This window comes from Podarcis tiliguerta (assembly GCF_965153285.1).
Source record: "Podarcis tiliguerta genome assembly, chromosome: 1".
NCBI classification, from domain to species: Eukaryota; Metazoa; Chordata; class Lepidosauria; order Squamata; family Lacertidae; genus Podarcis; species Podarcis tiliguerta.
In genome coordinates this window covers 50,925,332-50,939,720 of record NC_139534.1, presented here as the reverse complement: position 1 = coordinate 50,939,720, position 14,389 = coordinate 50,925,332, and the positions used below count along the sequence as shown (strand labels likewise).

The 14,389-nt window shown below is 47.6% G+C and overlaps 1 protein-coding gene across 19 annotated transcripts in view; it reads left to right on the top strand.

Moving 5' to 3' along the window:
* The first annotated feature begins 11,767 nt into the window (after positions 1 to 11,767).
* Positions 11,768 to 14,389, top strand: part of TNS1 (tensin 1) — a 327,340-nt gene continuing 324,718 nt past the window's right edge. For 16 of the 19 annotated variants that reach the window (XM_083429724.1, XM_083429722.1, XM_083429720.1 and 13 more), the window contains exon 1: positions 11,768 to 12,215. In XM_083429724.1, the coding sequence (XP_083285850.1) occupies positions 12,093 to 12,215 (123 nt within the window). In that variant the 5' untranslated portion in view covers positions 11,768 to 12,092. The remainder of the gene's footprint in view (positions 12,216 to 14,389) is intronic. The other 3 variants (XM_083429725.1, XM_083429723.1, XM_083429717.1) reach the window with 2 other exon arrangements.

Here is a 14,389-nt window from a genome sequence, read left to right as displayed (position 1 = left end):
ATAAAGGTCCAGGCCTCAATAGAGGGAAATTTTAAATATTACAGAGGTGAAGTGTGATTATGCCACTTAGTACAAGAAGATCAAGTGAGCCCCAGGGCCCATTTGGCAATCTAAGAAACGGTTGTGGCAACCAGAAAATACAAATATATATATATGGAAATCCAGACAAATCACCTATACTTCTCAAAACAAACAAAACGTAGACAAAAACCAAACAAACAGACAACCCCCCCCCCAAATACAACAAATTTGAGAAGGATAGTTAGTTTTTGTGGGCACCCAAGGAGGTGTCTGGGGGTGCTGTGTTAGAGACCATGTGGTTAGAGCATCAGACTAGGACTTAGGAGATCTGGATACAATCCCATTTGGCCAGGAAACTCCCTGGGTACCTTGATCCAGTTGGAAAACCTGTTTTTGAACCAAGTGCTGCTTTCACTTCTGGACAACTTCCAGGGATCATATGCCATTGTTGAACAGGGTAAGGGACAAAGATGGGTGAAGCAACCTATGTTAGCCTTTGCTCAGTAGGCTGGCTTTCTTTTATACTTTCTGGGCTTGGTGAGGCATGTGACCCTCACCTGTCCTGAGCCCACTCCAGCTGAGGAATCACATGCCTTTTCCCCGAGCTAGCGAGCCCCACCTAGGCTGTGGGTCCTTGCCTGCCTTCCCTGTTTTCCTAAACTAGCAAGCAACTCCTCTTTCAGGCCGGCCCGCCAGACAGCTGGGTTGCTCCCTACAGATTGCTCCCCTCCTGGCCTCCCAAATCATTGCTGCAGCCAAGTTGCCTTTTACGACTTGGGCAGTGTGTTTGTGTAATGGTTGTTTGCAGGACAGTGCCTAAAACACTCCCACTGCTCTGGCTTCATTGCACAATCCCTTTGTGCCTTGACAAGTGAAAACGTGTCACCCAGCAGAGGCTGCCAGCGCATATCAGAGACGGGACAGTGCTTGATTGCTGAGAAGCCAGAGGTATTTTGCCAAGACAAGAGCTCCATTGAACATCCCAGGGAGCCTTTGAAGGCAATTGTCTAGGGGGGAAGCAGTGCTTTTACAGTACCAAGGGGGCGGGTGGCAACCCTGAATCTACCAGCCCCACTCTCCCACGTTGTGTTTGTTGCCCGATAAATGTGCTTCCGGCCCAGTCTGGCTGCAGCTAGGAATGCTTATTAATAATTGACCAGACTAAGATGGTTCTTTTGTGCCAATCCTTCTTTCAGACAAATATTTCCAAGTCTCAGCAGACCCCATTGCTGGAGTGACTTCCTGTTGCCAGTGCAGCAGGGCTGTGGGGCAAAGAGAAAGTTTGTTTGTTTGCTGGTTGGCACGAGCAACACTTAAAATACCCTGTATCTCCACTCTGTGTGTTGCAGCAAGAATGTGGCTGCTTTCCAGGGAGGCTGTGCGCAGATGGAGAACACACTTTCTTTGCAGAAGGTCCAGTCCCTAACACCCCCACAATGACCTTGTGTCAAGGTCTCTGGACCAAAGGATCAGGCAGCAAGCCAGGTGGTGGGAAGGATCCTTCTGCATCTCAGACTCAAACTTTTCATAATGATGAGAATGAGAAGATTTACTGCAGGAAAGATGGTTGTGTCCAAGTTTTCACATGCCATCAGGAGGCCAATAGCAAGTGCTTCAAGTCTCTGCATGCAGCCTGCAGGCACTGTAGGACTCCTAGAACTGCCAAAAAGTGTTAGCTGTAACAGAATTAAACAACTGATAACATGCCTGCCTCCCTTTCACGCAAACACTGTGAATGATTTAATTAGTGACAAGTGCTTCCTAAAAGGCATTGATCCTCTGAGCTCGGATACCTGGGTAGCCATTAGTATCTTTCTAAATCAAAGATGACATTGCCTCTTGACACAAGGCTTTCAATTGCCCATCCATTTTTAATGGTCTGTCTGGCAGGCTCTGCCCACAAAAAGTGAAGGAGGTGCCAGAGCCAAAGGTGAAAATAATGGGACTCTCCTCTCACACATATGGGAAGCTGTGTTGTACTGAGTCAGGCCATTGGTCCATACAGCTCAGTATTGCCTAGACTGATTCCATGATGTCAGGTAGGGGACTTCCCTAGTCTTACTTGGAGGCAGTCCAGGGATTGGACCAATGCCCTTCTGCATGCAAAGCAGAGGCTCTATCATTGAGCTGCAGCCCTTCCACATGACATTGCAGAATAGGCTTAAAGGACAGGAGGGGAGGTGTGGTTGTTGTTGTTACAAAATGCCCACATTGGTTTCCTCTCCTCATTTCTGGGACTGTTAATTGCATGGTTAGCGCAGGCCTCTGTAGCAGATGGTCATTCTCCTTGTCAATAAAGGGACCCTCTAAATGTTGCAATTCTTTTTTATATTGGCCAGGTGGTGTTGTGAATTATAGGTTGCAATGTGTGCAATGATGGACCGATAAGGGGCTGACAGTCGCGTACAATATTGGGCTGGTGAATGACTCTATTTCTTTGGGGAAGGAGCGTTTTCTGTGTTTGGCCAGGTGGGCAACTTCCTTGCCAATTAAGATAGGGAGATTTCTTGTTTCCATCCTCCAAAGAGCCCTGAATTAGGATGCCTTTTTCAATTTCCCTTAATTCTCAACATTTTAATTAAAAATCCACCAAGGGACTTTGCTTTACGTAATTCTGTCTTATTGGACAGACACCAACCATATCTAGGGGAGCAAAGTCATCAGCTAAAGGGAAGCTTGCAAGGATTTCTACTTTCCTTGGGGAAATTGTGTCTCCTCCTCCTCCTGCCCCCATTTTACCTACAAATTGGCGATATTGTGAGTGTGTCTTGGATCAGACTCTGGTTTGAGACTCGGGCAGCACAGACACAATACATTTAAAGTACGTCCCCCCGCAAAGAATCCTGGGAACTGTAGTCTACCCCTCACAGAGTTAAAATTCCCAGCACCCTTAAAGGTAAAGGTACCCCTGCCCGTACGGGCCAGTCTTGCCAGACTCTAGGGTTGTGCGCTCATCTCACTCTATAGGCCGGGAGCCAGCGCTGTCCGCAGACACTTCCGGGTCATGTGGCCAGCGTGACAAGCTGCATCTGGAGAGCCAGCGCAGCACACGGAATGCCGTTTACCTTCCTGCTGGTAAGCGGTCCCTATTTATCTACTTGCACCCGAGGGTGCTTTCGAACTGCTAGGTTGGCAGGCGCTGGGACCGAATGACGGGAGCGCACCCCGCCGCAGGGATTCGAACCGCCGACCATGCAATCGGCAAGTCCTAGGCGCTGAGGTTTTACCCACAGCGCCACCCGCGTCCCACTACCCAGCACCCTTAACAAACTACAATTCCCAGGATTCTTATGGGAGGAGTGTTTTAAATGTATGGAGCATACCCTGTTGCTGCTTTTCCATATGGAGCTGTCCAGCTATGGAATGTTGCTGAAACCAAACTGCCTGAAGGGCTGGGAGAGAGAGATTCTAGATTCAAACCGTCTGATCCAATCTCACAAGTCAGAGGTAAATCTTCTCCATGGGTAGGCAAACTAAGGCCCAGGGGCCGGATACGGCCCAATCGCCTTCTAATTCCAGGCCACGAATGGTCCGGGAATCAGCGTGTTTTTATATGAGTAGAATGTGTCCTTTTATTTAAAATGCACCTCTGGGTTATTTGTGGGGCATAGGAATTCATTCATTTTCTTTTTCAAAATATAGTCCACCCCCCCCACAAGGTCTGAGGGACAGTGGACCGGCCCTCTGCTGAAAAATTTGCTGACCCCTGTTCTACTCCTTCAGAAACTTGAAGCTAGTGCGAGTTCTCTAGGGAGCTTGGCTTGTGTAAGAAACTAAATCCACTTTCTTTTTAATTGCCTGCTTATAGGTATATAATCACAACCTCTTCTCTAGGAGTACTTTAACGCTGGCAACCAAACATACCACCTAAAGTTGTCCATCTTCAAGAGTCATGAATAGTTCATTCTGCAAAATGGGAGTTAGTAGTGAAAGGAGAAAAGGAAAATGTGGCTGTTTTTGTCTTTTTTTAAAAAAATTGCAATAGGTTTCTATATCTTACTGTATTATGAAAAACTTCAATAAAAATCTTAGTGCCAATAATTCATTCTGCAAAATGAAGCTGGACCATTACGGGGTGTGTCAACAGAACAACAATACTTTTGAGACTTACTAAAGCCAAACAGATTTGGATTTGGTCGGTGCCTGGAATGGAAATTGCCTGGGAACCCCATGTATGCCATCTTGAATTCCATGATACAAGAAATGTGTAAAGGCACTAAATAAAAATAAAATAATCGTTTTGCATATCTTTTTGGCACAGAGTGGGGAATGATCTAGTTTGCATTATAATTGATTTCTCACTTCTGAAACCCACCTTCAATCATAGGATCATTAGTAGGAACCAAATTGTTTTGTGTGGTTGGGCAGGAGGGACATATTTCTTGGGAACACCACATAAGACACAGTCTAGGTTCTATTATCACTGTACATGTTAGCACGGATCAAACGAAAGTTTCTTTAAGGAACACTCTTGTCTCCTGCTTACAAAGTCTGCAACAGAAAACTTCTTCCTCCAAGTTCCACGAGGTTATTCCATATCTCTTGTCAACAGTCCCATTAGGTAGGATGGGAAATGGTGACTTGCCCAAACCAAGCAAGTGAGCTTCATGGTGGACTGAGTGCAACAATCTGTCCACTATTAGATTTTGTAGATTTCAAGCTGCATTTTCCCCAAAGTAGTGACCAGTGCTTAGATCACACCTTATTGATCAACTTCAATCTCCTCAGATCACCTTCCAATCAGAAATGCATGGATGATATCTACAAAAACATCATGCCCAGATTTACACTCATGCAGATTTACATAAGTGCAGACACTTTCAAATGCACAAATGCACACAGCTTGCCAATGTTAGGATTAGTGCAGAGAAAAGTCAGATGTAATAAACTCCAGATGAGAACACTGCATTTAATTAACTGTCCCTGTTAATGTTTAAATGTGTGTGTGTGGGGGGGGGGGAGCATCTCAGGAAAGCTCACCATTCTTCAAGGCAATTTGTTTCCTATGGTAACTCTGACATCATCTCTCGCTTTCATGCTAATGTGTATTCACATGTGTGCATACACACACATACACACCAATGTAGCAGAATATATACATGAGTAAGGGGGGTGCTGACTAAGAACTCCCGCTGTAAATCTTACAGTTTCTGGTGCAGAGGTCAAAAGAGAGATTTTCAGAGCTCTTCCCAAAGTGATTGCTTCCCACTGGTGAGCGTTGCAGAGAGGTGTGTTAACATAAGCAGAGGTAGAATTGTGCCTATTTTCTAGACATAGAAAATGCATTCATTCATGGCCATCTGCATGAACATAGAGAAAACAAGCTCAGTGTACACATCCAGAGCTTTGCTTAGTTCTGAATGCTCCTTACACAGGGCAGAGAGTGGGCCAGATGCCCTATGCAATCAGAACATTCCCTCCCATCCATCTATGGCTGCATACACATCCCCTACATTTAAAGCACGTGACTTGCCCTCCAAAGAATCTTGGGAACTATAGTTTGTTGCAGGTTCTGGGAAGTGTAGTTCTGTGAGGGGCAAACTACAGCTCCAGCAGTTATTTGGGGAAGCAATGTGCTTTAAATGTATGGTGTGTAGGCAGCCTATGATTCATGGTCCCAGCTGTGCTCCTTCCTGTCTCATCTGATTAATATAATTTGCGGGTAATATTCACCATGCCTCTGCTTTGCTCAGCCATTGCCCTCTCCCTTTCTTCTTCTCTGTTTGAACGGTACAGCACAGTCACACAAGGAGGGAGAGGCAGGCAGGCTCAAGTCAATAGTCTCATGGATTGGGAAACACACACCAGCTAAAAAGTAGTGGTGGAGTGTTGAATATTTAGGAGAAAATCATGAACTGCAGCACCTCCTGTTGGTTCCATGCAAGACCTTCAGGAGAATTGTGAAGTTCCTTTGTCACACACGGTTATGCTAGATGTGCACTCTTAGGCACAACTTGAATTCAAAGAGTTGGATCTCTCCAGCAAACCCCACCCGCCCCAGCTCCATTCCCATGCCCTGTGGTGACTGTCAACTCCTGATTTCAATTAGTTGAGATATGGCAGGAATGTAAACCCCCCCCCCCCCAAGCAGGGGACTGACCTGGGCTTTCACTCTATGAAGGAAATTGATGGTGTAATGGTGAACGCTGCTGGGGAGGGAAGGCACGAGGTCAGACTGTGTCTGAGTTAGACTAACTCCCTCCCCTGGCTGCATTCTTGCCTCTTGACATTTGAAGGCCATTAAGGTTGGATCAGCGGATCAGGACTTTATTGTTTTATTTGGCAGTTTTCATTTCCACCTGGGGCAGCTTGGGGAAGAAATCAGCAGAGCAACACTTAGGTCCTATCCTTACACAATACACGTGAAGTGGATGTTGGGATTGTGTCCATAGACTCTGAGCCCTCCCCTGCCCCTTGATCCCCCGGTATCCTGCACTCCTGTCTGCGCACTCCATCCCATCTGCACAAACTGACAAAACAGGTCTAGTCTGCCGTCAAGTAGTCTTGTATTTGTAGATCAGGTAATCGGGCTGAGTCTAGGTGAAGTCCAAGAAGTACATATACTTCCTGATAGTGTAAGTCTTTGCCATTCAAAGCTATTGCAGGAAGAGCTGGAGACCATATACATCATCTTATGCATTGCTATTCATTCGAAACCTCATCAAAAATCTGACAGGTCTTTATCTGAAGTGGGGGGGGGGGCGGCCTGCAAGCCTCCAGGTGCTTCTGGACTTCAACATTCATCTGTCCCTGTCAGCATGACTGATAACCAGGGATAATGGGAATTGTGGCCCAGTAATATCAGGAGAGCTGCAGGCTCCCCATCCCTGATCTAAATAGTGAGATTTTGCCTGAGTGCTTTTGCGTGTTCTACTTCTTTCACTATGATTTACCTCCATAGGATATGCAGGTCTGCTATGAGCCTTTGGCTCTGGGAAGTGCCTGATTTAATCATTGCTATCACTAGCTGTGGGGGACACAGACAGAGGTCTGTGTTGCAGATGCTGTGATATTTGAAGTAGCTGCACTTGAAGGATTGAAGCCTGAAAGAGGCTGAGTTCCAAGTTGTTCTCCACTCACGAGAGAGTGACACAGCAGTCATCTTCCCCTCTGCTTTGTCAGTGATCAGGGTCACAGCCTCTGTCCCCACACACAGTCCAAAAAGAATACAATCATGGACTTACGCAGTTGCAATCCCATCTTGTTCCTCTTCCAGACTTTCATCTGTTTTTTGCTGCTGTTGCTGACCCAGTCCTCTTGCCTCAGTTCCAGTTCTTCCAGCTACACCAAAAATAACTCCTAAGAACTGCAGGCCCTGAACTTCCAGTTGTAATTTTCAAACAGAGATTTATTTTTAAAAGCTAATCAACATTTGCCTGGGATTTGCCTAGCAACAAGTTTGATCTGGGCACAGGACAAAAGACTGTGGGCATACGTCCATGACTAGCTCTTAAGGATGGAGATTCCTCCCCACTCTGCCATACCCCACATGAAATCCAAGAGCAGTATAAACATCCATGCGGTGACAGAAAGAGTTTGGTGAAGCCCTACACTGGGACATATGCCTGTGTAATTAGATACCAAAATTGAGCCTCTCTCATTTAAGAATAGGTACCCCTTTTGCTTGTATTTTGTGTGTGTGTGCATTTGTTGGTTTTTTGTCGGTGTGTTCTCCATGCCATAGCAGTGTATTACTAGTGGCTTTATACTGGTCTGTCTGTTCATACCTCATTCTGCTATATGAATTGTTCTGCAATGCTTCCCCAATATTATTGTATTATTGCTGCCTTTAGAGGCACACTTGTGCTATATAGTGCAACAGAAGTAGACCAAAAGGTATACCAGAACATTTGTGGTATAAAAAGAGGATTTCAGCAGGAAGTTAAGGTGTATGTACTAACTGGAAGCAAAGCAGCATGCCCTCCCCAAAACCTTTGCATGTAAAAATACTTTTGCAAGCAGGATCGGGTATACCCAGCCAGATACCACCATGAATGCAGAATAGAAAGACTGCACGGGGCGGGGGGGGGGGGGGGAGCTAGGTCCACACCCAGCCTGTTTTGCTGCTCACCCCCCCACCCCCTGTTGTGTAATGCTTTTTGCATTTGTTCAATATATCTGTGTAAAGATGAGAAGAGAAACAATGAGGGGTGTGGCGCAACAAGGGACAAATGTGACGTGTTAAGCCAGGTGGATTTACTTCCAAATAAATCCACCTGGAAGCATCCACTTGAACTGACAGGATGGATGGCCTCTTCCAAGTGTAAACAACAGAAGAGCCATGCTAGCCTTTCATAACGCAGAGAGAAAGAAATGTGTTCAATGGCACATTGAGACTAACTCTTTTAGAGGCTTTTATCTTCATAAGTGACCATCTTACTTTACCAGATACTGAGCTGGAACTGGGATGTATGTTTAGGTCACTGCCCAAGGCTGCTGTTTCAAATTGCAAGAGCATTTACTGATGGTAAACACGCCGGCCTTTTGCTTGAAATAGCGGGCCCAGCTACCCCATCACAAACAGAATTTGTAGTGAGTATATATAGACACTTGCCTATAATTTCAAGGACAAGCTTAAAGCAGGTCAGTATCCCTCCTGATGTCTGTTCTGATGTAGTGAGGGACTTTATGGGGAGGGAATTAGAACCTCTTTAAAGAGGCACCTATTTTCCCAGTGCAAAATGTAGAACCGGAACTATAATCATACACAAACAGTGGCGTAGCGTGGGGGGTGCAGGGGGGGCCGGCCGCACCGGGCGCAACATCGGGGGGGGGGCGCACTCGCACTCACAGTTCTCTGCCCCTACCTGGCTCACTCACTCTCTCTCAGCGCTGTCATAGATTTCGCAAAAAATTCGCTATTGTCACACGGATCCTCCTCCTAGCCAATCAGGAAGTGGGATCCACTTCCTCATTGGCCGAAAGGCGAATGCATGCAATTGGCTGAGCTGCAGAGCAGGAGGCGGGAGGACTCAAGGAGACGCGGGGAACTGAGTAGAAGCCGCTGCTGCAGGTAAGTCTCTCTGCATTGAAAGGGGGCACGCTGGTCATTCTGTATGTTGAGCTGACCAGATGGATTGAAGTTTGGTTGGTTCAACAGTGATGAGACAGTATTTTCATAACAAACAATACATGTGCTTAGGGGGTAAGGGTTTCTTTAACTAATCTAGTGGAAGAGACTCAAGTGCTAAAATCCACGGGTTAGGGGGCGCAAATTACTTGCCTTGCCCCGGATGCTGACAACCCACGCTACGCCACTGTACACAAATAAGGGTCAGGCTGCCCCAGCTGTTTCCAGTTATGTTTTGGGACCTATTTGGGAGTGTGTGGGAGGGGGGACAGGTTAGAGCTGGAGCAGGCAGTGTTCAGAAAAGCAGAGGTCTCTTCCCTTTGCTTGACACAACCAACAACTGGACAGGCATCCCTTTTCAAAATCTCTGGTGAGAATTGTGAAATTGCACACCCACGCAAGCGGAAATTATGCCTGCTTGTAAACATGTCTCTTTTTATTTCCTATGTTATTTCTCACCATGGAGACTATGGGGAATTCTCTAAAGGAGCAGTGCTGTTTCACACAGTGTAATAGAAATAAAACCAACCCCCAACCCTAAACCTGGCTATTTGCAAATGTAAAGGAAGGAAGGAAGGAAGGAAGGAAGGAAGGAAGGAAGGAAGGTGGGAGGGAAGACTACCTTATATTGGGTTGGTCCACTGGCTGGTGAGAACTCTTTGGTGTCTTGAATGAGAGCCTTTAGTAATAATAATAATAATAATAATAATAATAATTATTTATTATTTGTATCCCGCCCATGTGGCTGGGTTTCCCCAGCCACTCTGGGCGGCTGAGACCAGAAATACACTAAAATGTCATACATTAAAAACTTCCCTTAAGATGTCGTCTGAATGTCAGGTAGTTGTTTATCGCTTTGACATCTGATGGGAGGGCGTTCCACAGGGTGGGCGCCACTACCGAGAAGGCCCTCTGCCTGGTTCCCTGTAGCTTTGCTTCTCGCAATGAGGGAACCGCCAGAAGGCCCTTGGCGCTGGACCTCAGTGTCCGGGCAGAACGATGGGGGTGGAGATGCTCCTTCAGGTATACTATTAGCTACTGGGAACATTTGCAGCAGTGGTTGGTTCAGAAACGCAGAAATGATAGTCACAGCCATGCCTGCTCACAGCCACGCCCCTTCTAAGATTACACAAACTTCTAAAATGATGCAATAATATTATAATTATACAACAATAATAATTAAAATGCAATGCGGCAGTCAGTGCAGATCTCCATGTGCTGCCTCTCAGCTGAATCTACTCTTTTTTGTGCATACATGGGGCAAATGGTTTAGAGTGCTGCAGTAATTTCATACAGGGTGGCTTAAGTTGTGTTTTCCATGAAGTTTCACTTTACGTAACAAAACTTGCATGCCATTCTCTTAGAAGTGAAGCAGCTCTCTCCAAGTTTTAAAGAAGATTGTTGCTAACATGGTTAAGTTTTCTATTGTAATCAATCCTATATGTTTGGCATTTATAGATATATTTTCCCCAAAGTGTGTAATGAGGACTTACATAACTACCTTTGTCTGATATGTCTATCCATCCCCACATGCTTGCCCCCAAATTGTAGTCCCTGCCGAGCCCAAGGGACCTAGATCAACTACCATAGCAACACTGCATCTATGATAGAGCTTTATGATTTACAACAGGGGCAAGGAACCTTAGCCTTGGGGGCCAAATGCAGCCCTCAATGCCTCTCTGTCTGACCCTCAGGATTCTCCCCAGGTTACACCCCTCACTGGCTCTGCTCCACATCCTCAAATGCATTTACCCAGCTGGAATGTGTTCTTCCTTGAGCAAACGTAATACCTCTTGCTTGTCTAGCTAGAAGATGGAGAGATGGGAGTCTGTGCCTAGAAACCTCTGACTTTTGTGCTGCTGGTATGTAGCCTAGCCTACAGTGCAAAAGTAAGAGCTGCACCCATTGCCCCGCCTCTTTTGCCTTTGGCCTGAGGAATGTAGCCCCTAGGGCTGAAAAAGCTCCCCAGCTCCTGATTCCAAAGAGGTGGACAATGCCATCTGCCCTGTGCTCAGTCTAGGAAGGGACTGCAGTTTCCATCCAGAGGAAGCGGCAGCTCAGTACATCACGGATCTAATCGGTACATAGAGGGATCCCCATTCCTATGAAGGCCGTGAAGTGAACATTTTGGGCACTCTGCACGGGCATATATCCCATGGGAAGCAACTTGTGCAGGCAGGCATAACATAGGTGCCAGTTCTGTGGGTCTCTGTGACAGGCTGTGAGGGAGCCAGCCAGGTCGCCTTTGGAGGAGTTTACTGCTCTTTCTCCCACTGCGCCCTTCCTTCTCCTGCGTGCCCGCTCCAGTGTCAGGGTGCCCTGCCCCACTGTGCCATCTCCCTCTCCCTCGCTCTCTTTCTTTCACAGCCCTGCACAGTTTCCCCTTTGTTCTTTCCTGAGGAGAGAGGATCGTGTGTGCGTGCCTGTGCCAGCTTTCCCCGAGCTTCCTCTCTCCCCTCTTTCTGGGACACCGTCCCTGCGCTAGCAAATGGGTCCGTCTGCCTCCACAGGCGACACCCACACACCCCAATCGCTCCCCTCTCTCTAGGCAGGGTGCCACCTGATTCTGAGAAATTCCTCGGGCCGGGTGAGCTTTCCCTCCCTCCGCCCCCCAAGCGAGGTGTGTGTTTGTGGAGGGGGGAGGCTTCGCCCTTGAATCCTCCCCTCCCGCGTCCCTTTTGGAGAGAGGCGCTGAAGTGGGGAGAAGTTCGTTCGTTCGAGCGCGCGCGCGTGTGTATGAGGTAGGGGGGGGGGAAGGTACCTTGACCCAACCTCAGGGAGGAGAAGGGGAGGAGGAGGAGCAGCAGCCCAGCGGGTTGAGCCAGGCAGCCCTTTCCACACTCAGGCAACTCTCCCCTCGACGCACCTGCAGCTTTGGGTTGCCCTGAGCTGCCCCCTTCTCCGGGCAGCTGGAGCTCTCGAAGCCTGGAGCGCAGGGGCTTCTTCGCTGCCTCAGTCCCCTCCCCTTCCCCTGGCAGGCTTTGCGCGGGAACCGGGTTGAATGGGATGTACCGTGAGCCTGGTGTGCTGTGAGGGGAGCCCTCGGCCCGTTCCCCTGCCCGGGCCACTGAGGCACCGAGGGACAGCGGCGGCGGCGCCTCAGAGAAGGAAGCAGCTGCCAAGGGTGAGTAATGAGTCCCTGAGGGGAAAAGCAGGGAAGTGGGAAGGGAGAGAGGCACCCAAGAAGAGTCAGAAACTTTTTTTTTAAAGGGAGGGGAGGAATAAAAGGGAAGCAGGGAGAGGAAGGGGGCTTAGAAGGAGCTGGGTGGTGGCAGGTGTGCAGGACTCTGAGGGGACAACGGCAGCCATTTCAGGAGCTGGCCCGTTAGGGTGAAGGGATCACTGTCCCACCCAGCTCAGTCTACTGCCGGCCAGACCCCAAACTGCTTGTGCCAAAGGGTGCCCAGGCCTGTCAACTTCATTCACAGGAGGAGTGTTGCAGAGAGAGGGCGGATAGGAAGGAGACTGGCTTTTATTGGCTCTGCCTGGCCTTGGCTTGGCCCCCAGCTCTGTTGGGCTCCTTGACCTCTGCCCTCCTAGTCCCAGTGGGCCCCAGCCGCCACTGGAAGGAACAGAGATAAAGGGAAGGAGAGGTGGGTCAGTCGAAGCGAACTCAGTCAAGTGGATCATCCTCAGGATTTGTCGCAAGGGCCCACTGACACGTGGCTTGTGCGGTTTAAGCAGTGCTGTGCTGCCACACGCAGCTGTTTGGGCAACTTACTTGCTACATGCTTAGCACAGCCTTGGTTGGAGAGGCAGGGAGGGTTTCTGCTGGCTATGTGTAGCATGATCATGTGAACTTGCCCTCATTTTCTGTGGTGTGGTGAGAAAGAGACTGAAGCCTGTGATTTTTAACAGAAGAAAAGAGGCATCACTGGGGGAGAAAGGAAATGTGTTATCGGGGGTCTGCATCAATTAAGAAATGCTCAGGGTTGAGGCTATCAGTCCTGTTCTCCAATTCAGAGCTCACACGACCTTATGGAACCTATGAAACTTTGGACAACTGAAGACTTTTATTTTCCCATTTACCTTTGATAGCTGAATGACCATGGCTTTGGATCTGCTACTTTTGTGTTTCTTTTCTTTGTGTATCTCTCTCCCCCCCCCCAGTATTTCATTCTCATGGTTGCCAAGCTTTGGCCACATATGGCTTCCAAAGGGAAGTCCACAAGCAAAACATGAGCATAATAGCCCTCTCTCACAACTGATCCCCAGCAACTGCTGTATCAGAGGTAATATAGCTATTAAGACAGAAAGTCTCATTCACCATGAACTTGGTTTAGGCATCTGAAAGATGGGGCACCCCATCAAATTTAAGTCATTTCTGAGAGATTGATCCTGATGTTCATGGTACAACATGGAACATGTCAGAAAGAAGGGGGGGGGGAATAATTGTTTGGCCTGTTTGTTGATGATCTGAACAACAGGGTTAAACCATAGAGAGGTATATTGAAGTTAAATGGTCAAAGGCCTGGAAACGATGCCTTATGAGGAACGGCTAAGGGAGCTGGGCATGTTTAGCCTGTAGAAGAGGAGGTTAAGGGGTGATATGATAGCCATGTTCAAATATATAAAAGGATGTCACATAGAGGAGGGAGAAAGGTTGTTTTCTGCTGCTCCAGAGAAGCGGACACGGAGCAATGGATCCAAACTACAAGAAAGAAGATTCCACCTAAACATTAGGAAGAACTTCCTGACAGTAAGAGCTGTTCGACAGTGGAATTTGCTGCCAAGGAGTGTGGTGGAGTCTCCTTCTTTGGAGGTCTTTAAGCAGAGGCTTGACAACCATATGTCAGGAGTGCTCTGATGGTGGTTCCTGCTTGGCAGGGGGTTGGACTCGATGGCCCTTGTGGTCTCTTCCAACTCTATGATTCTATAAATATCTGGAGAAATGTCCCAGCTATTGCAGCAGTCAGCTTGCTTAAGGAAGTTGTGGCATATCATAGCTCAGAGGTCTTTGTGGAGAAGCTGTACAGGTATCCATCAAAGATGTTTTAGCACACAACGATCCAATCTCAGGACAAATGTTTGGATGGGTGTCTTCCAGGAATGATTCTCTGCCAGTTTCATTCTCACTCAAAATGAGAGTAGCAGTCACTGTTCTTCTCCCTGTAACCTGCATTTAGGAGGAAGGAAGGAAAGAAGGAAGGGCCCAGAATAGAAATAAAGGAAAAACACACCCCTAGATTCTGTTTTATGCTTCTCAGTTTTAAATATGAGCACAGTGCCAGAGTGTGGTCATGCCTCATACACCTATAGTGTTGGCAAACCTGCATTGCCCAGAACAGCTTAGCCAAC